Source organism: Andrographis paniculata, unplaced genomic scaffold (genome assembly GCF_009805555.1).
Source record: "Andrographis paniculata isolate CXL003 unplaced genomic scaffold, ASM980555v1 Contig54END, whole genome shotgun sequence".
NCBI lineage: Eukaryota > Viridiplantae > Streptophyta > Magnoliopsida > Lamiales > Acanthaceae > Andrographis > Andrographis paniculata.
The window spans coordinates 4,345,105-4,369,438 of record NW_026137589.1 but is presented as its reverse complement, the minus strand read 5'-3'; the positions used below and the strand labels follow the sequence as shown (position 1 = coordinate 4,369,438).

The following is a 24,334-nucleotide window of genomic DNA, read 5'->3' as shown; positions in this document are numbered from 1 at the left end:
ATATGTTTATCATTTAATATTATTTATTTTGAGATATAACCTATTATTTTAGGTTTATATTTAAATTGAATTTATCAGAATTCAAATTGACAAAAAAATCTAACAATTGAATGTAAAACATGTTTTTAATTATTTTTTGACAAAATTTTTATGATATTTTTTATTTTATGTTCTTATTTATTTTAATATAATATTTATATATGTATTTGGAAAAATAAAATAAGAAGAGAAAATATCTAATTATCAATAATATTTTTTATATATCTTTAATTTTTTCACATTAAATTCGGGATTTAGGTCAACCAGAGCTTGCGTTTGAATATCTTCTTTCACGATGTTATCCGCTTGAAAATCTTCATGTTGATCATTTTCTTCTAAATCACTACCAAATAAATCGTATACAACATTTACTATATTAATATCTGTATTGATATGTTAGAAATGGAGAATCAAGTATTAGTTTAAATTGAACAAATAAAAAACTACATAATTAATTGTTAATTACAATTAAAAAATATAAAATACTTTATTAAATAAAAATATAACTGTTACAATTAATTAGAAAACATTTTTTATATTTTCAATAAAAAATAAAATTTATTAATATGAAAAGTAAAAATATAACTTTTATATTTAATAAGTTGATAATAAATTAATATCGGTATAATAATCTTTTATTATATTAATACATAATTAATAATTATTCTACTCGGGGCGGAATCTGCCCATTTAGCAGCACCCTGTTAATATATAGTTAAATTGGATTAAGTGATTTATGAATATATATATATATTTCTTTCCAACTCTTAACTTATTTAGCTTAACCACAAAGTTTTAAGTATTGTCCAATAAGTTAAGTAATTAAGAAGTGTGGTATTAAAAATAATTATAGATTAATATTAAAATAACTAATTAGTTTAATTAAAATAACAAAATTATAAATTATAAATTTAAAAAAAATAGACAAATTAAGTATGATAGACATTATATATTTATGGTAATTTGTTATATTCCATTTTGTACTCTATTATTTTCTGAGTAATAATTTAAAGAAGACAATTAACTATTCTCTCCTTTAGCAGCTAAATTAGGAGTTTTAGGTTAATGAATAAGTAATTAAAAACGTATTAGTAAAAATAATTATAATTTAATAAAAATAGTTATAGAATAAGATTAGAATTTAATTAAAATAAAAAATTGTAAATTATTAATTTTTAAATCTCAGTATATAATTAAATTTCAAAAAATAAAAGAAGAAAATTATATGAGAAAGAGCTAAATAAAAGAAATTGTACAAACTAAATGGAACAGACTAATTAATTATCCAAATTAAAGCATTAATTAGAATCGACAGCTTTCGCTTTCATGGCGACTTGCTGCAATCGGTTTTCTGAAATGTAACTGCCTGATCTCTGAGATCAAACCCAACCAGATAATCAATTTGATTCAGATTCCCAAAAATCCCCAAAGTCGATCCCGGAAACGCCACCAGGCTCGAGCACGCCACTCCCGCCTCCACCTTCACAAACAGGCTCTCCGCCGACAGCGCCACCGTCGCCCCTTTGAAATCGCCGTCACCGGCGGAACCCTCAGCCGGTCGCCAGTTGGCACTTCGTCACACAGCGTGAATGTCCCCTTCGCATCCTTCACGCGCCGCCCCTTTATTGCCATTTCACCAATTCCAACTCCACCGCGTCGTACAGATCACCGGGAAGGGACGTCAGCGTCGTGCCGGAGTCGATTATGATGTTGCCGCCGTCTTCCGCCGCCTGATCGGAAGCAATGGCGGATTTGTTATTCACACTTCGATTGCCAGACGGTGACGCCTTCTAGAGTCAGAAAGTAGTATTCCGCCGGCGGTTTTTCGTTATCGGAGTTTTCAGGACGTCCGGCGCGGCGGCGCCGTCGCAGCCGGAGGATACTCCGGCGTAATTCCGGCAATCCGCGGCGGCGCAGGAACCGTCCGGTAAGTCGAAGAATTGTGTCCACGTCAGATCGCTGCCGGCGTTCATAATGTACTCGCCGCCGTCCTGCTTCAACGGCGCCTGAATTACCTCCGGCGCCGGCGAATTGGTTAATTGCCGTTGCAGATAATTGTGACGATCGAAGGACCGTTTTGCAGCCTTTCTTATCCGATTGAAATGTGTCTCCGACGGGTTGTAGAGAGGGGACTGTTGGGAGTCGCGTGGATTAAGTCGACGGCCACTCCGCCGCCGCCGGCAGCGTCTGCTTCGGTGAGACAAATTCCGGCGACGTAAAAAGAGGGAAGAAATGCGTAGAAAGGATTGTTGGAGAAAGACATGATGAACGTGATGAGGAAGAAGTGTAATGGTTGTGACAATTTAATGGTAAATTTTATTCTGTTAAAATTTATTTAAAAAATAATAATAATAAAAATTGAAAATTTATGATATATGAAAATAAAAATAACTGTGAAGATACTTTTAAAAAAAATATATTTTTCTGAACTAGCATGACTTGTTTTATCAGGTATAATTTGTAAGATATTAGATTCGACCGAAGATTTATCCATTACTTTCGGATAATTTGTACTGGAATATATAAAGTGACATACTTTGAACTTATTAATATTTATTACAAAGTTAAAATATTGTTAAGCCATAAGCATCTCTTTTACTTCAATTTTTTTTTTTTTTTCTTTTCTTTTACTTCAATTTAGCATTTCAGCAATATGTATTAGCTTTCATTATTGTATTAAAATATTAAAATTATTTTATTTTATTGATTTTAGCATTTACATGATTATTTTATACTATATTAATATTATTCAACGCGACATTTAATGCGATTAAATACAAAATTCAATATTTTTATATATTGTATAAAAACATTTTTAAATTTAAATAAAAATTATATTATTTGATATTTTTCAACCTATAATATGTACATGATTAATAGCTAATAGTTTAATATATAATGGAATTATTAATTTAAATTACATATGAAAATAAACAAAAACTATTGTTAATTATGAGAAAATATTTTATCATGTATTGTCATTTATCTCACTATTGTTAATTGAAATAAATTAGTGTGTTTTTTTTTATTTTATTGGATTTTAAATATACTATTCATTTTATTTTTTTTCCTCCATATATTTTGGTCGCGAAATAAATACAAGACAAAAGTAATAATGAGGTATACGTGTAAGATATTTTTTACAATTTTTCCCTCTAATTAATACTCTATTAGTTCTAACTTAAAGTATTATTTTTACTATTTTATAAATTTAATTCAAATATATATATTTTTTATTTTAGTAAAAGTAATAATACAATAATACTACAATATTTTTTAACTTTTATACTATTATGTTAAAAATATAACATTACGTGTATATATATATACAATTATTTGTAATATTATTTTCTAATTTATTATAAATTCTCAAAAAGACTTTTATTTGGATTTAAAGCGGGAGGAAGTATAAACAATCTATTTATTATTAAAAAGTAAACAATAGAAATAAAATCAGTACCTGCTAATGGTCTTATAGTTCCTTTATATATGCTTGTTTTAATACCAAATTGATTTTGTTCTTTTACAAAAATAGAACGAACTACATACCAAAACTGTTATATTAATTTATTTATCTTCCTTTTTGGCGCCGAGCCGCGTGAGGGCATACACCGTGCAACGAGCTTGATGCCCGTCCGGGCATCGGGCTGGCGCACCACGGGGCGTTGCCGACTTCCGGCTCGGGGGTCGGCGCGGTCGATGAGGGCGTGCCGGATCGCCTCCCATTCGACGACGGTATGTTTAAACACGGGCTGTACGATGACGCCCAAGCCGGAGGAGGTCCAATAACTCACTTGTTTTTAAAAAAGCTCACTAATTAAAAATAAATTCAGCAAATAATATACATAAATTTGTTCAATAAATAAATATACATTATAATTCAACAAATTCATTCCAGGAATACTAATAGCAAATTATTAAAACTATATATTATCTCATCAATCTGTATTTTCAACGTTTCCTTATAATTTCATTTTTACAAAAATACATTACAATACTTATTATTATTTTTTTAAAAAAAATAAATCAAATACATCCTAAATAAATCCCAAGATTCATTACCAAAAGTAATTTTAGAAATACTAAATGAAAATTAATTTCCATGTTTGCCGATAACATTCCATTAATTCTGGATTTCATTATAGAGTAATTTAATAATTACTATCGATATTGTTAATTAATTATTAGGTATTATTTATTATTATTAAAACACTTGCCCTAAATAAAATCCAATTTATCCTATAAATTATGCGCACGTACACAATAAAAAAAATCAAGAATCCGTACAACAGTAAAATTATGGATTCCTACAAACCCTTATTAGCTTTCTTCTTCCTCACCTGCGCCATTACTGCAATTGAAGCTCACCGGAAAATTGGCGCCGGCGGAAGCGACGGCGGCGTGACGGTGGAATTGATCCGCGCTGACTCCCCACAGTCCCCACTGTACAATCCATCGGAGACGCGTTTCGATCGTGCAAAAAAAGCTCTGATCGGATCTCTGGCGCGGCACGCTCACCTGAACTCCATACTTTCCGGCGGCGTCTCGCCACAGGACTTCCAAGCTCCGGTCACACAGAGCGGCGGCGGATACCTGATGCGCGTCGGCATCGGAACTCCGGCGACGAAGGTCTGGGCCGTCGCCGACACCGGCAGCGATCTGGCGTGGACTCAATGCGAGCCCTGCGAGAATTGCTTCCGCCACGATGACCCGCTCTACAGCTCCGACGAATCGTCGACGTATAAACCGATCGACTGTTCGTCGGAGCAATGCCAGACGTTCACCCGCCGGGGAGGCTCCTGCGGCGGCGACAATGTCTGCCAATACGAGGTTAGTTACGGGGACAGGTCTTACAGCCGGGGACCCCTGGCGACAGAGGTCTTCACATTCCAATCGTCGAAGGGCGGCCGCGCCGCCGCTGCCGGAAAATTCCAGAACGTCGTTTTCGGGTGTGGCCGCGACAACGCAGGAACATTCGACCGGAAAACCGCCGGGATCATCGGGCTCGGCGGCGGCGCCGCCTCGATCGTCCAGCAACTTGACAAATCCGCCGCCGGAAAATTCTCTTACTGCCTCGCCTCCCCCGACGGCGCCGGGAACGGCACCAGCACCATCACCTTCGGCGCCGGCGCCGTTGTCTCCGGCTCCGGCGTTGTGTCCACTCCGATAGTGGCCGACAAAGCCCCCGAAACTTACTACTATCTCACCCTCGAATCCTTCACCGTCGGCGGCGAGAAAGTTCCGGCGACCATCGCCGGCGGCGGAAATCCGCAGCAGGAGGAGGAAGAAGGCAACATCATCATCGACTCCGGCACGACTCTAACAATCCTGTCGGAAGAAATGTACGCCGGCGTAAAGGCCGCCCTGAAGAAAGCCGTGAGAGGCGGCCGGCCGACGGAGGGGCCGTCGGGATTCGACCTCTGCTACGAAGCTAGCTCCGATCTGACCGTACCGCCGGTGACTGCACATTTCAAAGGCGCCGATCTGCCATTGCCGCAGGAGTCGATCTTCGTGGAGGTAGAGAAAGGCGTCTTCTGCTCTACATTCGTGCCGTCCCCTCCATCCTTGCCCATCGCCATTTTCGGAAACCTTCAACAAATTAATTACCAGGTTGGGTACGATCTCACAGCTCGGAAGGTCAGCTTCAAGAAGACGGACTGTAGCAAATCGCCATGATCGAATCAAATACACACAAATGTCTCTATTCATAATTTATTGAAATAAATTTTAATATTTTGGTATATATAATTATAAATTGAAATTGGGCCCACTGATATAGAATACATAAAGCCCAATTTACTCTACCAGCCCATTAATCAAAGACCCAACAGTCAGTTCTAAATTTCTAATTAGCACAGCAGCCATGGCAGCAACTGTAATTTGCGAAGAAAACATGAGCGAGGGAGAGAGAAGTGAGAACGGAAGGAACTTTACGTCTTTACGGAGCCATAAAAGGCAGCAACTTTTTCGACTACATAAATTCTGCTCCTTTGTTCCAAAATTCCTTCCTGCGTGTCCACTTCGATTGCGTTGGCATTTGTGGGGCTGTGTTGGGTGTTGAATTTCTACTATCACTTTCACCGACACTGACCCGCCCCAGCTTTACCTTTTTTTGCCCTGCTCCAGAATAATTCCATCATTCGCACCAATCTTCCATTATTGATCAATCCATCTCCTCCTTTTGGGAATTTTTGTCTCTCTGCGTTTCGACTTTCTTTTTTTTTTTTTTTTTTCATCAAGTAGGTTTTGACTCGAGGCGGAAATTTTGGGGGTTGTGGTTGATGCTGAGGTCGTAAATATGGAAGCGATAAAGAAGCAGGCGAGTAAACTGAGAGAGCAAGTCGCTAGACAGCAGCAGGTTTGCGCATGAATTTCTTCTCTTGTATTGTCCTGTATTCACTTTTGTGATTGAAAAACTGTGTGTTCTAGAGATGTGAGTCGTGTTACTGAGCTTGATTAGGGTTCTTGTGTTTGATCTTGCTCAAAATTGAAATATGCTCTTGACATAGCTGAAACCAGTGATTTCATTAGGTATTTTGCTATGAGTTCGATTGCATCAATGGATTGATGCTAGGGTTTCTGTTTTCTTTTTTTGTTAATTGAAGAGATTGATTGAGCTTTGAGCATTTACTATTTAGCAAAGGATGTCTGTTAATTTGGGGAACAAAGTAGGGGAATGAATTGATAGAACTGATTAGGGATTCCCCTGTTTTTGTATAAGTTATGGTGTCGAATTCACTGTGTTTTCGCAGACGATTTTAAGACAGCTCGGGCAGTTAGGCCATGGCGGGATTATGATCGATGAAGGAGATGTTCAGCTACATCAGCAGCTGCAGAATTTGTATCGATCAACAAGGACTGCGAAGGTAGTTAATCTGAGTAGGAGGGGCGCCTTTCGACTAGGGATGTTGTCCGAAATGATTCTTTCGAATCTAATGGATTTTCTTATATAACTCCAGCTATCACACTTAAGGAGCTTTTTGTTGCACAGCATTTCCAGAGGGATATCGTTCGCGGCTTAGATGGATACATTTCGACTAGCAAGAAGCAAATGGACATAGGTGCGTGGTCTCTCGCAAATCTGTCTTGAATTGAGCTCGAATTCCATCTTTTGTTTCTACTTTGTAGCGAAAAAATTGGCTGAAGATTGCTGCAAGTATGGTATTGAGAATCAAGATTCCGATTCCCCTCTTGCAAAGGTCGCTGCGGATTTCGGAACCTCCCACGCCTCCATCGAAGATCAGAGAGAAACATTGATAAGAGTTCTTGGTTTTCAGGTAATCAGATCATCTCATCATCTACGACTTATTTTCGATTGCTGTCTGCATTTTGATTTATTTTAGCCTTGTAGGTTTCGGATCCGCTTCGCGCGTTGATAAATGGAGCTCCTCTGGAAGATGCGCGCCATCTAACTCACCGTTATGATAGAATGCGTCAAGAGTTTGAATTTCAGGTTGTACTTTTTCATCTTCATCATTCAATGATCTTCCCATCGAGCTACTGTTGACTCTTAAAAGCTCCTCTTTAGGCAGCTCAAGTAATAAGAAGGCACTCCAAGTCACGGGACACCTCTTCCGAGAGTGCTGCGAAGCTTAAAAATGCTGAAAAGAAGCTTACTGACATTAAGACGTCGATGTTGGCACTCGGGAGAGAAGCGACGGCTGCTATGTTGTCAGTGGAGGATCAGCAACAGGACGTAACTTTCCAGAAGCTTCTTGCCATGGTATGAACACCAGAACAAACATTGACTTAATCATAATCGTTGGCCATTCGTGATCTCGCGAAACCTTTTCTTACAGGTCGAGGCTGAGAGATCTTACCACCGTAATGTTGTTGCTATTTTGGAGAAGCTGCATTCTGAGGTTGGACTTTAGGATTTGCACTTTGTTTCTTTCATTCTATTTTTGGGTAAACTGTTTTAGTATTAGTGGCATAATTAGTTCTCCGGCGCCAAATTTGTACGCATGACATGGACATGGAATGCCAGAGCTGACAGTTTGATGACACATAAATGGTTCCGGTGGATTTCTTTTTGAAATAAATAATACTTTAAAATCTGAAAAAAAATTCCTTCAAAAATCCTTGCGAAAGCTTCTAAATATATATATATATATTTTCGGATTATTAAATACTCATGATATCTAATTGTATGGTATACTCAAATGTTTAAACATATGTTTCATTGAGGATGGGTAAGAGTCGGTACTTTTTGCCTTTTTATTGAAATAGAAAAATAGATTTAGATTAATGAGAATGGGTAATGATGGGTATTCCTTTCATAAAAGTAGAAATGATTTTTTAATTAAAAAACAATAATATATTTTTTTTATGACAGTCCAAAAAATTCCTATGTGGCCGGAACTGCTTAGATGTGATCACAACTCAGCTGTGACGTACCTATTATTTATTGATTTATTTTTTCAAAAAAATCCTATGGGGCTGGAACTGCTTGTGTGTCATCACAAGTCAGCTTTGCTGTTCCATGTCCTTGCCACATATTCAAATCCGGCGCCGCATAATTTATTTTGCCGCAATTTTGAATTTGTGAGTCTAATGGTATACCATGTTTATTTATGGTCCGAAAGTGATATATGGTCGCATGAAGGACAAAAAAATAGTTCACAGTTTTTTTATTTTAGTCTGTTCTTGTCATCTTTTCTTGGTTACAACATACGCCAACATGTTGCCATTTAGATTATTTTGGAGGTTCAATCAGAGGAAGACCCTTCATTGCCTTCGGAAACTTTGCTTACCAATAGGAACACTACCACCCCTGAAAATGACGATGCTCCAAACAGCTCTGAAGTTATAGATAGTAACAAGATTGTTCTGAATGGATCTAAAACCAGGGATGATGAGGGTAAATGCAACGCCTACTTCATTGCAAAGGTAACTTTATTTTTCTTTGTATGGATGGAAAAGTTATCTTCTTTACCGGTCACACAATACTGCTAAAATCCGTTGAATCGTGGTTAATGTTGTACACTCATGTTCATTCAGAATGTATTATTGTTGTCAGGTCATTCACTCATTTGATGCTCAAGGGGATGGCGAGCTAAATCTTGAACTTGATGACTATGTTGTAGTTAGACAGGTAACAATGAAATAGGGGACATGTTAAAGAACCTCTCTGCGTTACATTGAAATAACTTAAAAACATCAAATTTATTGCATAATATGTTCTTTGCTGCACAATATTCTGTTGTTTTATAAAACATTGCATCAAATGCCTCTAACTATAATGAAGTTTACGTATTAGATTCAATATTTTCAGTAACATGATAAAGTTATGGGATAAAATGCATATATAGTTAAAAGGTGAAATTGTGTTGATTTTGTAAATTTTGGTGTCTAATTAACTGTCGGAAATCTTGTATGATTTAAATTGTTACAAATATGTGTTAAAATTGAAGTTTCCCTAAGTGGATGGGATGTGTGTTGCTTTTCTTCCGGGGAAAATGAAAATGCACATTAGATTTGAAGACCGGAAAGATTGAATGAATATAGATGTTGAATGCGATGTTTTATATGAAAAAAGTAGTGTTGAATGTGTTTGATTGTTTAGATTTTGGGTTTGTGTTTTGAACAATAAAAATTTTAAATTTGAATAATTATTTGATGCGATATAAATATGTATTGACACAGTTTTTTTAATCTAAAAATTTTAGTATAATATAAAAATGATAGTTTGATTTGATGTTTTTGTAAAAAAGAAAAATTGATGAATAGTGAAAATCTCGAGGAAAGTTGTGTTTGGTTTGTGTTTTGTGTATAATCAGTGGTTTGAACTTTGATGTGATATTTCCGAGAGGAAGTTATATATTTTTTTATAGAGAACCGTGGAAAGTGCACAATATAGAAAAAAAAAACCCCTTTGGAGTTCTTGTAAGAATAGATATATATTTTATGATGGGACCAAATATACTATTTTGCGAAGAATTGTCATCGATTTTGGCAGGTGGGCTCGGGTGGATGGTCGGAGGGAGAATGCAAAGGAAAGGCCGGATGGTTTCCTTCAGCATATGTCGAGAAGATCGACAAAGTTCCAACAAGGCATGTGGCCCGGGACGATTCTTCCCTGTAAGTATGACTACAATACTGTGTATCTGTAAGTTTCCTATTATTTCTGTATTTGTACATTAGCATGCTCAGATTATACGGTTTTTGATGACTATACGTTGTGTCGATGTTTTGGAATGATTTAAGAAATAAGAATGCTGAGTTTTTATATAGAAATTGATTTTAAGAACAAGAGTAAAGTGACATGTCTCACCATCAATCTATTGAAAAATATAAATGTCTGATCCCATCGGCGTTCTTTGCGCTAGATCTGAAAATGCAATGAACACGATTGGATTATAGCGAATTATATTGGGTCATTACTAATCTATCGTACCTTTTTAGTAGATAAATCTCTACAATCTGATCATTGTTCATTGCATATCATCACACACTAGATCGGGAGGTGACGACATGCAATGAACACGACCGGATTGTAGCAAATCGCCTCAATCAACTCACAAGGGGAAATAAAAATAGAAAATCCTTACAAATCGATCATTGTTCATTGCATATCATCGCGCTAGATCTCAAATGGCGACGAGATGCAATGAACACGATCGAATTGTAGCGATTTGTATCGAGAAATCACTACTTGTATAGAACTATTCCTACTATGCTTTGCAGAAGAATCGCATTTGGGGGTGTGTTGTATGTTTTGGTCGGAAGACCTTTATATAGGAGTTCGAGATATTTCTATTCATCGAAAATTTTATTCGTATTTTATGACGCGTGTACTAATTAATTATCGTGTTGGGTTTTGCGTGTATATAACGCGTACTAATTAATTATCGTGTCGGGTTTTGCGTGTAAATATCGTGTACTAATTAATTAGTGTCGGATTTTGCGTGTATATGACGTGTACTAATTAATTATCGGGTTTTTGAATGAAGTTTGTTTGGTTTTGATTTGAAATTGAGTTTTTTTTATTTACTTTTTATTTTAAATTATATTTTGATGTGATATTATGTGAAAGAAAATAATATATATTTTTTATTAAAAATCGGATTGAATAGTATAGTTTAGTTTTTTTTTTTTTTTTTTTTTGAAATAAAAAACAAACACACCGTTGGCTGTTGAATTTTCTTTTTAGGTAATTGACATTAATGTAAATAAATATTGGCGATTCGGTCTCTAATTGAATTTTACCAACCACTTAAATAATATCGGTATGGAAATGGAAGGTATTGAATTTATTACTATTTTATTTTGGCATTAATAGAAATAGATTTTGGTCATTCGTTCTTTAAATAAATTGGTATACCTACTCTTTAAATAATATTGAATCGTATTCATTGACTTGCCATAGCCTATTAAGGCATATTACTATTAAAATTTATTTTGAGATAAATAATTTCAGTTAAATATGATTTATTATCTAAAAAATACCCCAAAGTTTATCCAGTGCGTGTGTAACACTCGCATACGAAAACTTCTCCGGTGTAAATTTGAACAAAGAATTATGGACTATGGTCACATGATCATTTTTTGTTTTTTTTTAAAAAAGTAAATATTAATAGTGATTTAGACGTAATATTTTTGTGAATATATATACATAAAAACTAGAAAAAAATTATCAAAAATAACCAAGCCCAAATAAATTCCTAAACAAAATGTAACAAAATACTTAAATATGTTCACAGTACAGTAAAAATACAAAACAAATTCATGAATGGAAAAGCTTATGCAGTTAACCTGCAATCTGATACAAAAATGAAAGATAAAAAAACGATGGATCCAACAATTTCATATACAAAACGATTCAAAGTGTATTACCAAAAGAAAAACAAAACAAAAATTAACATCGACAAGAAATAGCCTTCTACTGCATTTAAACAAAGTGTCGATTCTTGCAAGAACATAATGACAACAAACCTGAAAGCAGCTGAGCTCCCGGTCGTCGACGCGGCCGAGGCGTCTGACTGCTCGGCTCGAGTTTCCTGGGGATCGTCCAAGCAGCAAATCGAATCGGGCCACATTTTTTTTGCAGAAAGAATGAATAAATTAAGTACGCTGTCTTCTTTCCTGTGTTTTTTCTTTTTTTCTGCTTCACGACTTACGCTCAGTCGGAGTTGGAGTCGTAAAAGTCGCTGACACAAGGAGTAGTCACCTCGGATTCGAGTATTTGAACCACCTTGTGCATGGTGGGGCGATCCTCGGGAGCTGAGGAGACGCATTGGATGGCTATGGATAGGAGGGCATCGAGGCTTTCTGTCTGGACTCCTTCGCACTGAGAGTCGACTATTTCGCGCTGCCTGTTTTCCGAAACTAAATAGTTCAGCTGTTGACAAAAAGAAAAAAAAAAAAAAAAACAAAGGGTTGGATAAGGATAAGGTTGTCGCGTATATTTTGGGATCGAAGAGAATTGATACAGTTGGTTACACAGTACCCATCCGACGATGTTTAGGCCTTTCTCGATGAAGGATGCGTCAGTCGGGCGCTTTCTGCTCACGATTTCCAGCACGAGAACTCCGAAACTGTAGACGTCTGTTTTCTCAGTAGCGCGTCCGCTCTGCATATACTCTGCGAATATCTAAATATTAGCGTATGATCCTCATGTCAAAGAAAAATGACGAGAGTACTTTTTGTACCGGGAGCTAGATATCCAAATGTGCCGGCGACGATTGTTGTAATATGAGATTCCTCATCTTCCAACAGCTTAGCCAATCCGAAGTCGGAGACTCGGGCATCGAGATTCCCGTCAAGTAAAATGTTGCTCGATTTTATGTCCCGGTGAATGATTCGAGGGGAGCAGTCGTGATGCAGATAGGCGATACCTTTTGCGGCTCCCATGACGATGTTTATACGCGCCTCCCAATCCAGCTGCTCTCCTCTCTCTGCATCGAGTATAGATAGATATTCTAAGATGACGTACGATTAAATATTGAAATAAACATTATACGAGTCACAAACCGTGAAGAGATTCATCCAGGCTTCCACCCGATAGGAAATCGTATATTAACAATTTGGACGTCGGGGAATTGCAGTATCCTCTAAGGTTCACCAGGTATCTGTGTTTGATGCTTCCAAGAATTGCGAGCTCCCTTTCGAAAAATCGGTCAAAGCCCTCGTTTACCTTCACAATTCTTTTCAATGCAAATATATTGCCATCGTCCATTGCGAGCTTGTACACTGTTCCAAAGCCTCCCACGCCAATCACATGTTCTTCGTTTAAAGTCTCCAGTTTTCTTATGATATCCTTCGAAGAGTAGGGTAGATCTCCATGGAACATTACAATCGAGGCCCCTTCAGCAAGAGGATGAAAAATCAGGCATATATTTGAGAGGGATATGGCATAGAAAACACATAGGCTTTCCCAAGAAAAAGAAATTTTAAATTTTCATAGAGAGACGAATGCCGTGTTCTTACCTCCACTGACATCAACTGCAAAACCTTTGCTGTCATTTTTACCAAGCCTCTTGTACAGGTAACAACCCCAGAAGCACATAAGCGCAACCAGCAGCAGTGCGCCTACCGTGGCGATTGAACTCACAAGAAGCCTTTCTGAATATTTCTTCTTGGATTGGTGTGCTACAAACACGACATATACAAATAACATTCTATGGTTACAAATTATCTGCAAACGAGATGAAAAAATGGCTAAGTTGTTGCCTTAGTGTTCATTCCATAAATATCTCATGGTTCGGTTAAAATATCAGCTGTTGATTTCAGGCTGACTAACAATTCATGTTCAAACTTTGACAGATTACTTGGTAAGAGCAAGAGGTATTACATGGCATACATTCAAATTGATGAAAACAATAGCATTTTATTAATGTAAAGTAACCATGCTTACAGAAATCGAAAGGGATGACAGAGCCTACATACTCTGAGAATATTAAAATTCTCCCTATGTTTCTACAAACATTAGCCTTTTCAAGTCAAGGAAGTTGGAAAGCATCATGCTTGTTCGCTATCAATATATGTTTTTTAATTTCTCAATATTCTAAACAAGGGGTCAAGGATTTTAAGTGTAACAAAGCTCTGGTAGGCTGACACTTATCAAAAAGATAATACCAAATTTGACCCTACAAATCTGGTTTTGCAGAAGGATGAGATAAATTGGGGGAGGGAAATCTATATGGAGCATAACAGATCATATTCAGGTTGGATAATGTCCAATTCTCAATTTTCTTGATAGCTATGACAGCACCAACTGAAAATTACACAATTCAAAACATCTTACCTGAGCCATCAGGGTCGGAAGATCCCGAAGAACCATCATTGTCCTTGCAAATCTTGACCTGTTTTCCACACAACTCACGATTGCCAACAAAGCTGAAAAGAAAGCATCATATACAAATGCAAAGTAGCAGTTTTCAGTAAACAAAAGAGCTAAAGAAAGAAAAGGAAAAAAAAAGAAAGAAAGAAGGCTGGCAGAATCATAAATTATGATCTCAATCTGGACATCATGAGGGGAAAAAAAGCAGGCCAAGGAGCATAACAAGCTAACCAGTTATTTCATGGTCTGCCATTACTTTCAACAACTTGCACTTATGTATATGTAACTTGCTTCAAACATAGCATGATTGGAAAGTATAATGGGGTAAGATTGGACTTCTTTTCCTCCCTTCGGGTTGCAGAAGAAGTTCAAGAGGTAGCTTCTAACATAATAAAATATTGTGATCTCTACTATTCTATTGTCATATGCGAAAAGAAGGTAAAATAAGGTTTGGTTGGTAAAAAAGAAGTGGCCAATCAATTACAAAAGGAAGGGGAGAAAACATGATGAAAGGAACTGGAAATGTTTCACTCTAAAAGAAATTTTAAAAATACAAAAATAGCAAGAGATTAGACAACAGTAGCACGAAAACTATACTTACGAATCATTTTGAAATTTTGCAAGAACTCCATCGGAGGGGATAGGCCCTACGAGAAAATTTGTTGAGACATTGCTGCAAACACGGACATAGCGTACTTAGTTAGAACTTATAAAAGTAGATAACTATGGAACTTTGCAAATGAATACATCACTCACAAAAGTGAGAGCTTGCCTAGCTTTCCAAGTGAAGATGGAATACTACCACTGAGAGAGTTACTTGAAAGATCCCTGACAAGAAAAACAGTCTTAGAAGGAAGTTCACTTCCCAGATTGAATGAGCATGGAAATAAACAAAATAGAAACAAAACCCTACAATTAAGCTACCATGCATGAACAGAGAGTCAAAATGCTGAGAAGCCGTCCTCAACTGATCCCAACATAGTGTTTATCAAGAGATACAATTTTCGCAAAGCATATTAAACCTTGTTACTAACTGGATATACAATTGTTCGGGTCCAAAAGCTTATTAACCATATTAGTAGAGTTGGTTCTATGATTTATGGTAAATCGTGAGATCTTTCTATCAGCATGGGGAATATAGTGAATGAGTGTCTTTATGGGCTTATGGCTAAATAGAGGATTGATTTCTTCAGTTTAGAATATTAGGAGAAGATTTTACCAACTTATTAAGAAAAGCTTTTGTCCCAGCTCTGTGTTTGATAATTGTTTGCCTCACAAAGGATGTCGATTAGTAACAGGAATCAGTAATAAAACAAATAGAACATTAAAATGTTCACAAATTCTAAACTTGAGAGTACTACTCACAGATTTTCCAGCAAAGAAAGTTTTTCCAGTTCACTTGGGATTGATCCACTTAAGTAGTTTCCTTGAAGGTATCTGTATAACATTGGAAGCAAGAATTCACACTTCACCAGAACAGGACAAGATCTTAGCAGACTTGTTAAGAACACAGTAGCAGTAAAAGAAATGCAGGAGTCAATCAGCTGTTTCGCTTGTACATCCATCACTCGTTATTTACAAAATATAAAAATAAGTTGCATCAAACAGAACTACAATAGCAAACACTCGCTTTGTTGTCATCCTTCAAAACTTTAAAGTTTGTTTCGCCACATACAGATCTTTATGTTAAAGGTAATCACAGACAACACATCAGGGTGCAAGCTGGAAAATTCAAAAATACATTTTGGGGTGTTATCTGATTAACTATTTATACTCTCATGCTAAAAATGGGGAAAAGTCCATATCCACCCAAGCAAACAGCTTATACAGGGAAATTCTGCTAAAAAACTTGTCTGACAAGTAGGTATCTGAAAGAATTTGATTTAGGATCACTTTCAACACTTCAATTTTTAAATGACTCCTACGTCACTGAAATGAGGCTATAAGAATGATATAACCTCATTGAAAAGTATCTCTACTTACAATGACTGTAACTGCGTGCAGTTCCCCATTTCAGGAGGGATTGCTCCATACAAATTGTTATCATGAAGAGCTCTGCAAGCAAATTATTCAACAGGTATTAGCATCAACTGGATGAAGTAGAATTTGGCAAACTAATAATTCTAAGATGCATACATAAACTGTAGGCTTTCTAGCTTTCCAAGGTCTGGTGATATGGATCCACTCAACTTGTGGTTAGGGAGGCTCCTGGATCATTGGAAATACATTTATCATTTGGACAAAGAAAATATGAATTAAAGTTTACGAAGCCATGGTGAACACTTTTTAAAAGGACTTATTACTGTAGCATCTTACTTAGGCATTAGTCTATAAGGATGATACCCGAAACTCTAAATTGGGAGATCCTGAAGTAAAGAAACTTACAAGGCTGTAACTCTTTTTGACTTTAAGTCACATTTTACTCCTTTCCAACCGCATGGATCTGCATCCTCAGGCCTCCACTGAAGCAACACACCATCTGAACTAGCTATGGCTGTCCTGAAGTTGACTAGAGCTTGACCTACAAATAAAACAATATATATACAAAAATATATATATAAGATTCCGCTTTGAAGGAAAATACTAGTTGGATAGACCATAAACCTAAAGTTAGGTACTTCCATTTTTTTTCTATTGCTGCATACAAAGATTCTAATGAATAGCATAGGAATCTAAAACACATCCAATCCTTTGCAAAGATAATACAATCAAACATACTCAAACAAAAGCAATGACAAGCCCATATTTTAAGATGATAAAAATGTATTGACAAAACAAAAGCATAACCGATAAATTGTAACACAGCCCATCATCAGTTAAATCCTCATACGATTGTACAGTTTTTTCAAACCCTTATCATTAACAGATCGAATGTCTCATCAATGGGATGTTAGCCAATTCAAGTTAGTAATAATAATAAAAATCCAAAGTTATCCAGCATACCATCAGGACTAAGAGCTTCAGTTTCTTTTCCTAAATTGTAAAGCAATATGATGCATAGAAGCCACTGCAGAAACTTCACAGTGAAGCAGTTCATTGCAGTCCACTGAAAGCATAATAAGGTCAATACAAATCATCAGATGTCTGAAACATCACAGCACGAAAGCATGCGGCAACTGAGTTGACCATGCTGTAGTATGGCCGCTTCAGCAACCATAAGCAATAATCTCCTGCAAAACAAATTTAAGCAGTTCCAAATTAGTAATGAAAATAAACAAAGCCCAGCAGAAATGAGCACTCTCATCTCCACACATTGCTCTAAGTTTTTTACACTCCATTCAACCAAAATTATGAGCAGCAATGAATCATCACTTCCAAATAGGTAAACTAAACTTTCCCATACATCAATGGAGTAAGGCATATAATGAACGTAGGGCTTTTCATCAAGTGCAAATTGCATGCGATCAAAGCCCCAAATCTTTAACAGCCCAATCTATGTCGACCATGCATATCCGAAACGATACTCCCACCATAAATCGAAATTTCACAAAAATTTCCCAAAATTCAACAACAATTACATCAACACACACAACTTTAAGAAAGAAGCACAACGCACAATCAATTGAAAAACTTCGTAACGCCCCTCCAAACAACAGCCAAACATGATAATCCCTAAAAACAAAAACCAACGCTCTTCGTCAAAATTTCAGAATGCGACAAAAAATTCGCCCTCATATTCTGAATCCAAAATGTGCCCAAATTCACAACTTTAACAAAAAAAATTCCACCACAATCACATTATTGCCATACCTTGACGAAGCAGCAGCAGATTCGATCTATGCAATTTGAGCTCAATTAAGAGAGAGAAAGCAAGCAAGATAAAGAGAGACAGGGAAATTGTGAGTTGAGCTGTAAAGTTATGCAATAGCAACAAAAATCAACGATCCCCCCATCGCCCACCCTTTCTCTCTCTAAAATTATACACCGTATATGCAATATCTACCTTTTATTTATATATATATATATAGATATATATACACATACATTAACACCCACAATTATACACCGGAATTAAAAGAATGGAATGGAGCAGAGTGACAGATTTCAGACTTGCAGTGAGAGAGAGAGAGAGTGTGGATGCTAGAAGTGCATTGTGGACTACGGAAGAGGATGAGCCAATGAAAGGACTGTGGCGGCACGTGCGAACGCGACACTCCTCACGTGCGACCGACGCAAAATGGCGAGGATAGATTTCTCTACTCTGGTTTGTGTGAATTGACTAATAGACCCCTTTTATTCGGATCTTATATTGCCCTCGCTCGACCCGACCCGACCCGAACCGACTCGATTATTGCAACGGTCATATTGCGTGGATTTGCGTTACGGATTAGGGACTGAATTGCAATTTCACAGTATAAAATCCGGAGGCTGGATTGGAAGGTTGAGAGAGTGTTAGGACCAGATTGAAATTACTGAAAGAAAGGGGGGGGGGGGGGGGGGGGGTGAAACCTCACCGTTGTGTACGACGATTCACCGCTTCGTCATCAATGGCGGCGACCTCGAATTGACGCGCGTCATCCTCGCTTGTTTTTCGCCATTTTGGTGTCGAAGAAATCCGGATTTTTAGGAGGCGAGAGGAGAAATTGGCGATGACGAGAGGAAAGCAGAAGATCGAGGCGCAGAGGAAGAATGCGGAGAAGAATCAGAAGGCCAAGGGATCGCAACTCCAGGCGCGTGCCGTCGGTCTCAAAGTCGTCTGTTCCATATGTAAGGTAAGCCGTTCGAATCCATACGTGCGCTTGGAATATTACGAAGATTTCATGTTGACTGGATTGATTCTATGAGCAAATTTCTCTGTACACTGTTTGTGTTTTGACCATTCATATTGATCAATAAGGTAAATCGCTAGCCCTACACTGTTCAATGATTGCTGCTTTGGTAAGCAATATTGTTGTGCTTCTGATCAGATCTGGAAACTCAGTTTCCTCAAATGATTATTATCTACTTACAGTTTATGTGTTCTGCAAAATCTAAAATCACCATGGGAGAGATGAACTTCTTAATATGAGATTGAGATATAGCAGCTTCAACTAATTCTGTAGAATCTTGATAAATGCTTGTGGTTAGTTACCTTTGTATACCCGATTGATAGATCAATCAATATATCTGCAATTGATTGATTCAGTGTTGTTGGTAGGCATTCAATAAGTGTTTTTAAAGCATATCATTTTTCGTCGGCTTCATCATGTTAGCAATTCTTCATTTATGAGTTATATAGCCATTACGTAATGCCTGGCCTTTATGGCGAAGGTTTCCTAATGAAGATCACTTTGATTGCTCATAGTCATGCAGCAATCCCTTAAAAGACATGTCGCCCTCTTAGGTTCTTTGAAGACTGATAGTATACCGGCACTGGTTTTTCGACTGTATACTCATATTAGATTGCATGATCTTGACGTTAATATGTTTTTCGTATTGGTACGGGTAAAACTTGCAACAAAAACAGCAGGGTAGAAATGATTAAAAAAAAGGGATTCAAAGAATCAACCTTTTCGAGCAAAGCATACTTGGCCCACAAGAAACTTGTTCTCAAAATGTCAGGGCATCCTTCTAAGTTATTATCTTGAGTGTCGATTAAGGTTGTATTGATATTTCTTTTTCTAGACATTTCCATTTCCTTTTTGTTTCTAAAGTAACTTTCTTCCCGTTGAAATGCCAATTTACTTCATGGGCTGCTTCAAGATTTTGTTCGAGAGAGAAGTGAGAAGTGAATAATTTGAATTGTGAGATAACTATAGTCGAGCTTAAATCTTTTGTTTTGTTTCGTGTAGTGTTGATTCTTGTGGATTATTTTTATACTTGTGCCCCACTATACATCGAGCTTCCTCAAATGTTATTTTTGTAGTTTGATTTTGTAAATTTAGGCCGCTTCATTTCAAACTACTTGAGTGAAAGTGTCTTCTTACAATAAACTTCTTTTTATCCTCTTGAGGCCTTCGATCCAAAATAGCAAATGAATAAATATTGGGCAACCAAAAGCTAAATAGCACAGATGAATTAAATGTATGTGTTATGGGATATAAAATTAAGAAGCCATTGAAGGTTTATGGAACTATTGGATATAAACTTCTTTCGGAACTATTGTATGTTATTTTCTTGTTTATGATTCTGATAAGTGATTTATTGAGATTAATGGATCCCATGGCACATTCGAGTTTTTCTTTTCTTACAGGCAATCCATGAATGTTAGGTAAGTGTCCGATCCCCTAATCTTTCTACTCTCGACTTAATTGACCTGAATTATGTTAGCATGTGCTTTCGATGTTTTCCTTATCTTGTGTTCATTTATAATTCAGTTGAGGTTGTCTGATCCCTTTCGAAACCTTGGCTTTCAGGTTCAGCTCGCTAATCCTAATCAGCTCACCGATCATTACAGCTCGAAGCATCCAAAGGAAAAGCCTCCGAGCAACTCAGAATGACGGCTTTTACTCAAGGTTTTTCTTATCCCGACACCTCAGATCTTGTAAATAGTAACTCTTAAAAGCCCGGATGTAATGAAAAAAATTATTTCCTTTTTATCCCTGTGGCCATAAGAATGTAAAACCAAAGCATGTGGGAACAACTGATCATCAATAAGTTGTAACAAGTTAGCCTTCAACTTTTGTTTTGTACTATTAATCAAGATTATTCTGGAATTGTATTTTTATTTATTTATTTATTTTTTATAGAATATGTGAATTCGCAGCCGTTCTATGCATGTAATATAAATTATAAATAATTAAATAAATTTAAAAAGAAGTGTATATAAAACCTTATCTTTTTATTATTAAAAAACAATAATAATAAAAAAAAATATATACAGAACAGCCACCGCATAATCCTCACTTATGTCGGGAAAGTCGCGTTTTTTAAGCATTAGAAAAACAAACACGACTTTAGTGTCAGATTTATATTTGTCTCTCTCTTCATTTCGGCGTCGTCTTCTTCGTTATCCCATCTTCCCGAATTAGGGTTTGCGTTCGCCATTGCTCCCTTCCTCCCCCTCGTTGCCTCTGCAGAGATATTATCAAAATATACATATATGCAACCGCCGATCGGAGTCGAGTACTTGATAATTCTCAGATAAATTTCCCGTAGTTCGCGTAAATTTTCTGTCTCGTTCATTGGTTTCAGGATAAGGGATTTTCTCATTATGAACATATCTGGTAAGTTTCGGTTCGCGGCTTCGATGAACGTGAAGGTCTTGAACAATCTGAGAGCATTCGGTCCTGGTTTGAATCCTTTTGCCCCCTACAACATGGCCAATCATTCCTCTCGCTAAATTTTTTTACCGTCGCTTTCGATTTGTGTTCGAAGATTATGTAAAACATTTCTTTCTGTGGGAGCTGGGAATAAGATCTGAGATTTCAGGTGTTTTGTCTGTGGATTTATTAGCTTCGTTTCGATTTATATCCTGAAATACGAAGAGTAGAGCTTTGTTTAGGGGAAGTATTGGAATTCCTGATCTGAGCGCATATATGCGCATCTTTGGTTCTGTTCTCTATCGAGAGTTTCGTTTTGTGTGCAAGTTCTGACTATTTACTTGGAGTATCTGAGAAGTTTGGTTTTCAAGTCTCTGGGGTTCAATATAGCTGTTTGTGTGATCAAAAGAGCATAAGAATTAACACAATGCTGAGCATCGAGGGGGAATATATTCGGAGGAAGCGAAAGCTGCTTGTGTCTGGAGAGGATAGGGATGATCGTGGCTGGACTATGCTCCATATCCATGCTAGGAAAGGTGACCTCAAAGAGGTAGGAAATTGATGAATATCCACTATAGTATCTGCACAGTAGTTTACATTGTTGAACCTAACTAATCAGTAGATAAATTATGGTTTTAATTTAGTTTGATCTTGTTAGTTAATTGCTCCATTAATATTGGTACATTTTGAATAGAAGAATCGACAGTGCTGAAATTGAGTTCGTAAGGTAGATAGTTGTGAATGATTCAATTTACAAATCTTTATCAGATTTGTAGCTATTTCTCTAAGTTGTCTCGGCTATATTAGTTGCTATTGAGCTATACACCATGTGTGTGTGTGTGTATATATATATATATTGTTTTAAATCAAAAGAAGTTCAAATATAAACTACAAAGAGAACAGTTGCCTTCCATCTTGGGAAGGGGTGAAGGGATTGAATCATCATTACTTTTCACTTAGCAGAAAAAGAGTTGTATTGAGTTTTGCTGAAGTTTTCTAAGATACTACGAGTGTTTTTTGTTTGGGGGTTTGGCTTTGAGTTTGAGTTTTGAATAGTAAAATTTTGAATTAGAATAGTTGTTTAATGTTGTAAGATTAATTTTTAATATTAAAAAAAAAAGGTGTTTGACCCGATGTTTTCAGGTGGAAACTTTTGGAGGAATTGTAGAAATTTCAAAAATCTCCCAAAAACAATCTTGATCCTCTTCTTCATATGTTGTGAAAAGACTAAAGCACTTTTAAAATCTTTTTTTATTATCGAATTGCCTTTCATCAAGCGTTCCATTATATTTTTGCAGGTAAAGCGGCTACTTAACGAAGGAATGGACGTTAACGTTGTTGCTTGGGGCCCCAAATCACACGGCGTAACACCACTCCATCTTGCTGCCAAAGGTGGGCATCTCAAAGTCATGGATGAATTGCTCGAGCGCGGCGCTGACATAGATGCGCGAACCAAGGGTGCCTGTGGCGGCTGTACGTACAATTCCTACAAAGCATCAACAAGCTCCTCTCCTTATCTAACAAATTTCTTTTAAATCGATCCAGGGACACCACTTCACCACGCAGCCAAGGAGAAAAAGAAGAAAGCAATCAAATTTCTGGTGATGAACGGCGCATTTTTGCCGGATGACATCAACGACACGAGGTTCAACCCTCCCGTCCACTACTGTCCCGGACTCGAATGGGCTTACGAAGAAATGAAACGCTTGCAGCTGGAAAGCTCGTCTAGCGAGGCATCCTCTGTCTCCGACAACTGAGCCTCGCTCTCTCTATACGGTGCGCGCAATGACGATTCAATACTTTTACATGATTATTAATCATCTGATTGAGTTCGTTGGTATCTTTTATATGCCTACACAGCCTCTCTGGTTTCTGCCTGTCAAATCTATGTGTCTTTGTTCTTCTTCTTCGTCTATCCGTCGATCGTTTCGTACTAGAGAAGACATTCTGAATATATATATATATATATATATATGTTGGTGAATGATTATCTTGTGATGGTTATTGTGATATATGATGGCTTCTCTATATATCTGTTTGTTTGTTTTTTGATGAATTGCTACATATTATGTTGGTAATATACCCGAACTCGACCCAAATATGACCCATTTATTTTGGGTCCAATCTAATTATTCGGGTCGGGTACGATGTACCCTAATTGGTTTGGGCGTAGGGTCTAATAATTTAGGATAAATATAATTAGTAGATAATTAAGAATATATTAGTAAAATTATTAATTAAAATTAAAATAACTAATTAGCTTACTTAAATTTAACTAGTAATATTTTTATAGATTCAATGATAAATTGGATATACAAAATTAGGGATAAAACTCAAATGAACACACCACATTGGACTGTAGGATGATTTAAATTTTAAATTCAAATTAACATTATTCAAGTAAAAAACATTCAAACACAAAAGGGTACGAAATTTTAGATTGTTTAAAAAAACATGTGATTAGGTATTTGGATAAAGTAATATTATTCAAAATCATTTATATATATATATATATATTTTTTTTGTTGACGTAGAAATCCGCAACGGTTACCCGAAAATGCTAGGTAAATCTCCGATCGAATTTAATATCTAGTCACACTTGAGTATTAAGTAAGGTTTTTTACATACGTTTAGTTTGTTAATAAAAATATATAATTAAATACTTATTTTTATTTTTGTATAGTGTTAAATTAAAATTTAGCTTTAAATACAACATCAACATCATCTCTTATTTACATACCATATCAAATAATTATTTATTCAAATTTAGTTAAAAGATTTAGCCTAAGTTTTATTATTCACGTTTAAAAGAAAAAATGAATGAGACATTTTT

At 36.4% G+C, this 24,334-nt stretch overlaps 4 protein-coding genes and 1 pseudogene across 5 annotated transcripts; 3 read left to right on the top strand and 2 right to left on the bottom strand.

Moving 5' to 3' along the window:
* Positions 1-1,363: 1,363 nt before the first annotated feature.
* On the bottom strand, positions 1,364-2,302 carry LOC127255488 (probable aspartic protease At2g35615; annotated as a pseudogene).
* Positions 2,303-4,338: 2,036 nt separating this feature from the next.
* LOC127255486 (aspartic proteinase CDR1-like) lies at positions 4,339-5,715 on the top strand. Its single transcript, XM_051281017.1, has one exon. It carries the CDS (start codon positions 4,339-4,341, stop codon positions 5,713-5,715), a length of 1,377 nt encoding a protein of 458 aa, XP_051136974.1.
* A 233-nt stretch (positions 5,716-5,948) lies between these two features.
* On the top strand, positions 5,949-10,275 carry LOC127255831 (SH3 domain-containing protein 1). The gene is made up of 10 exons (XM_051281581.1): positions 5,949-6,397; positions 6,792-6,905; positions 7,031-7,100; positions 7,168-7,316; positions 7,391-7,492; positions 7,568-7,762; positions 7,839-7,901; positions 8,734-8,928; positions 9,059-9,133; positions 9,998-10,275. The coding sequence occupies exons 1-10, from the start codon at positions 6,338-6,340 to the stop codon at positions 10,121-10,123; spliced, it is 1,149 nt and encodes a 382-aa protein (XP_051137538.1). The 5' UTR covers positions 5,949-6,337; the 3' UTR covers positions 10,124-10,275.
* Positions 10,276-11,746: 1,471 nt separating this feature from the next.
* LOC127255680 (LRR receptor-like serine/threonine-protein kinase FEI 2) lies at positions 11,747-18,432 on the bottom strand. The gene is made up of 14 exons (XM_051281348.1): positions 18,071-18,432; positions 17,264-17,490; positions 16,706-16,841; positions 16,457-16,528; positions 16,304-16,375; positions 15,686-15,757; positions 15,077-15,148; positions 14,922-14,993; positions 14,285-14,376; positions 13,468-13,629; positions 13,012-13,344; positions 12,690-12,935; positions 12,488-12,621; positions 11,747-12,379 (listed from the first exon to the last, which is right to left on the bottom strand). The coding sequence occupies exons 2-14, from the start codon at positions 17,355-17,357 to the stop codon at positions 12,161-12,163; spliced, it is 1,776 nt and encodes a 591-aa protein (XP_051137305.1). The 5' UTR covers positions 17,358-17,490; positions 18,071-18,432; the 3' UTR covers positions 11,747-12,160.
* A 2,795-nt stretch (positions 18,433-21,227) lies between these two features.
* Positions 21,228-23,529, top strand: LOC127255684 (phytochrome-interacting ankyrin-repeat protein 2-like). Of its 2 annotated transcripts, XM_051281352.1 has the most exons (4): positions 21,228-22,051; positions 22,800-22,974; positions 23,047-23,277; positions 23,362-23,529. In XM_051281352.1, the coding sequence occupies exons 1-3, from the start codon at positions 21,929-21,931 to the stop codon at positions 23,256-23,258; spliced, it is 510 nt and encodes a 169-aa protein (XP_051137309.1). In that variant the 5' UTR covers positions 21,228-21,928; the 3' UTR covers positions 23,259-23,277; positions 23,362-23,529. The 2 variants fall into 2 exon arrangements, with proteins under 2 accessions (XP_051137309.1, XP_051137308.1); XM_051281351.1 differs by having other exon boundaries at positions 21,229-22,051; positions 23,047-23,529.
* The last annotated feature ends 805 nt before the right edge of the window (positions 23,530-24,334 follow it).

Coding starts and splice junctions, on each gene's coding strand:
- LOC127255486 (XM_051281017.1), top strand. CDS start 4,339: ATGGATTCCTACAAACCCTTATTAGCTTTCTTCTTCCTCACCTGCGCC.
- LOC127255831 (XM_051281581.1), top strand. CDS start 6,338: ATGGAAGCGATAAAGAAGCAGGCGAGTAAACTGAGAGAGCAAGTCGCT. Junction 7,317..7,390: donor TAAGAGTTCTTGGTTTTCAG/GTAATCAGATCA, acceptor TTAGCCTTGTAG/GTTTCGGATCCGCTTCGCGC. Junction 8,929..9,058: donor ACGCCTACTTCATTGCAAAG/GTAACTTTATTT, acceptor TATTGTTGTCAG/GTCATTCACTCATTTGATGC.
- LOC127255680 (XM_051281348.1), bottom strand. CDS start 17,357: ATGAACTGCTTCACTGTGAAGTTTCTGCAGTGGCTTCTATGCATCATA. Junction 13,345..13,467: donor TGCAGTTGATGTCAGTGGAG/GTAAGAACACGG, acceptor CTCTTGCTGAAG/GGGCCTCGATTGTAATGTTC. Junction 12,936..13,011: donor CCTGGATGAATCTCTTCACG/GTTTGTGACTCG, acceptor TACTCGATGCAG/AGAGAGGAGAGCAGCTGGAT.
- LOC127255684 (XM_051281352.1), top strand. CDS start 21,929: ATGCTGAGCATCGAGGGGGAATATATTCGGAGGAAGCGAAAGCTGCTT. Junction 22,052..22,799: donor GGAAAGGTGACCTCAAAGAG/GTAGGAAATTGA, acceptor ATATTTTTGCAG/GTAAAGCGGCTACTTAACGA. Junction 22,975..23,046: donor CAAGGGTGCCTGTGGCGGCT/GTACGTACAATT, acceptor AAATCGATCCAG/GGACACCACTTCACCACGCA.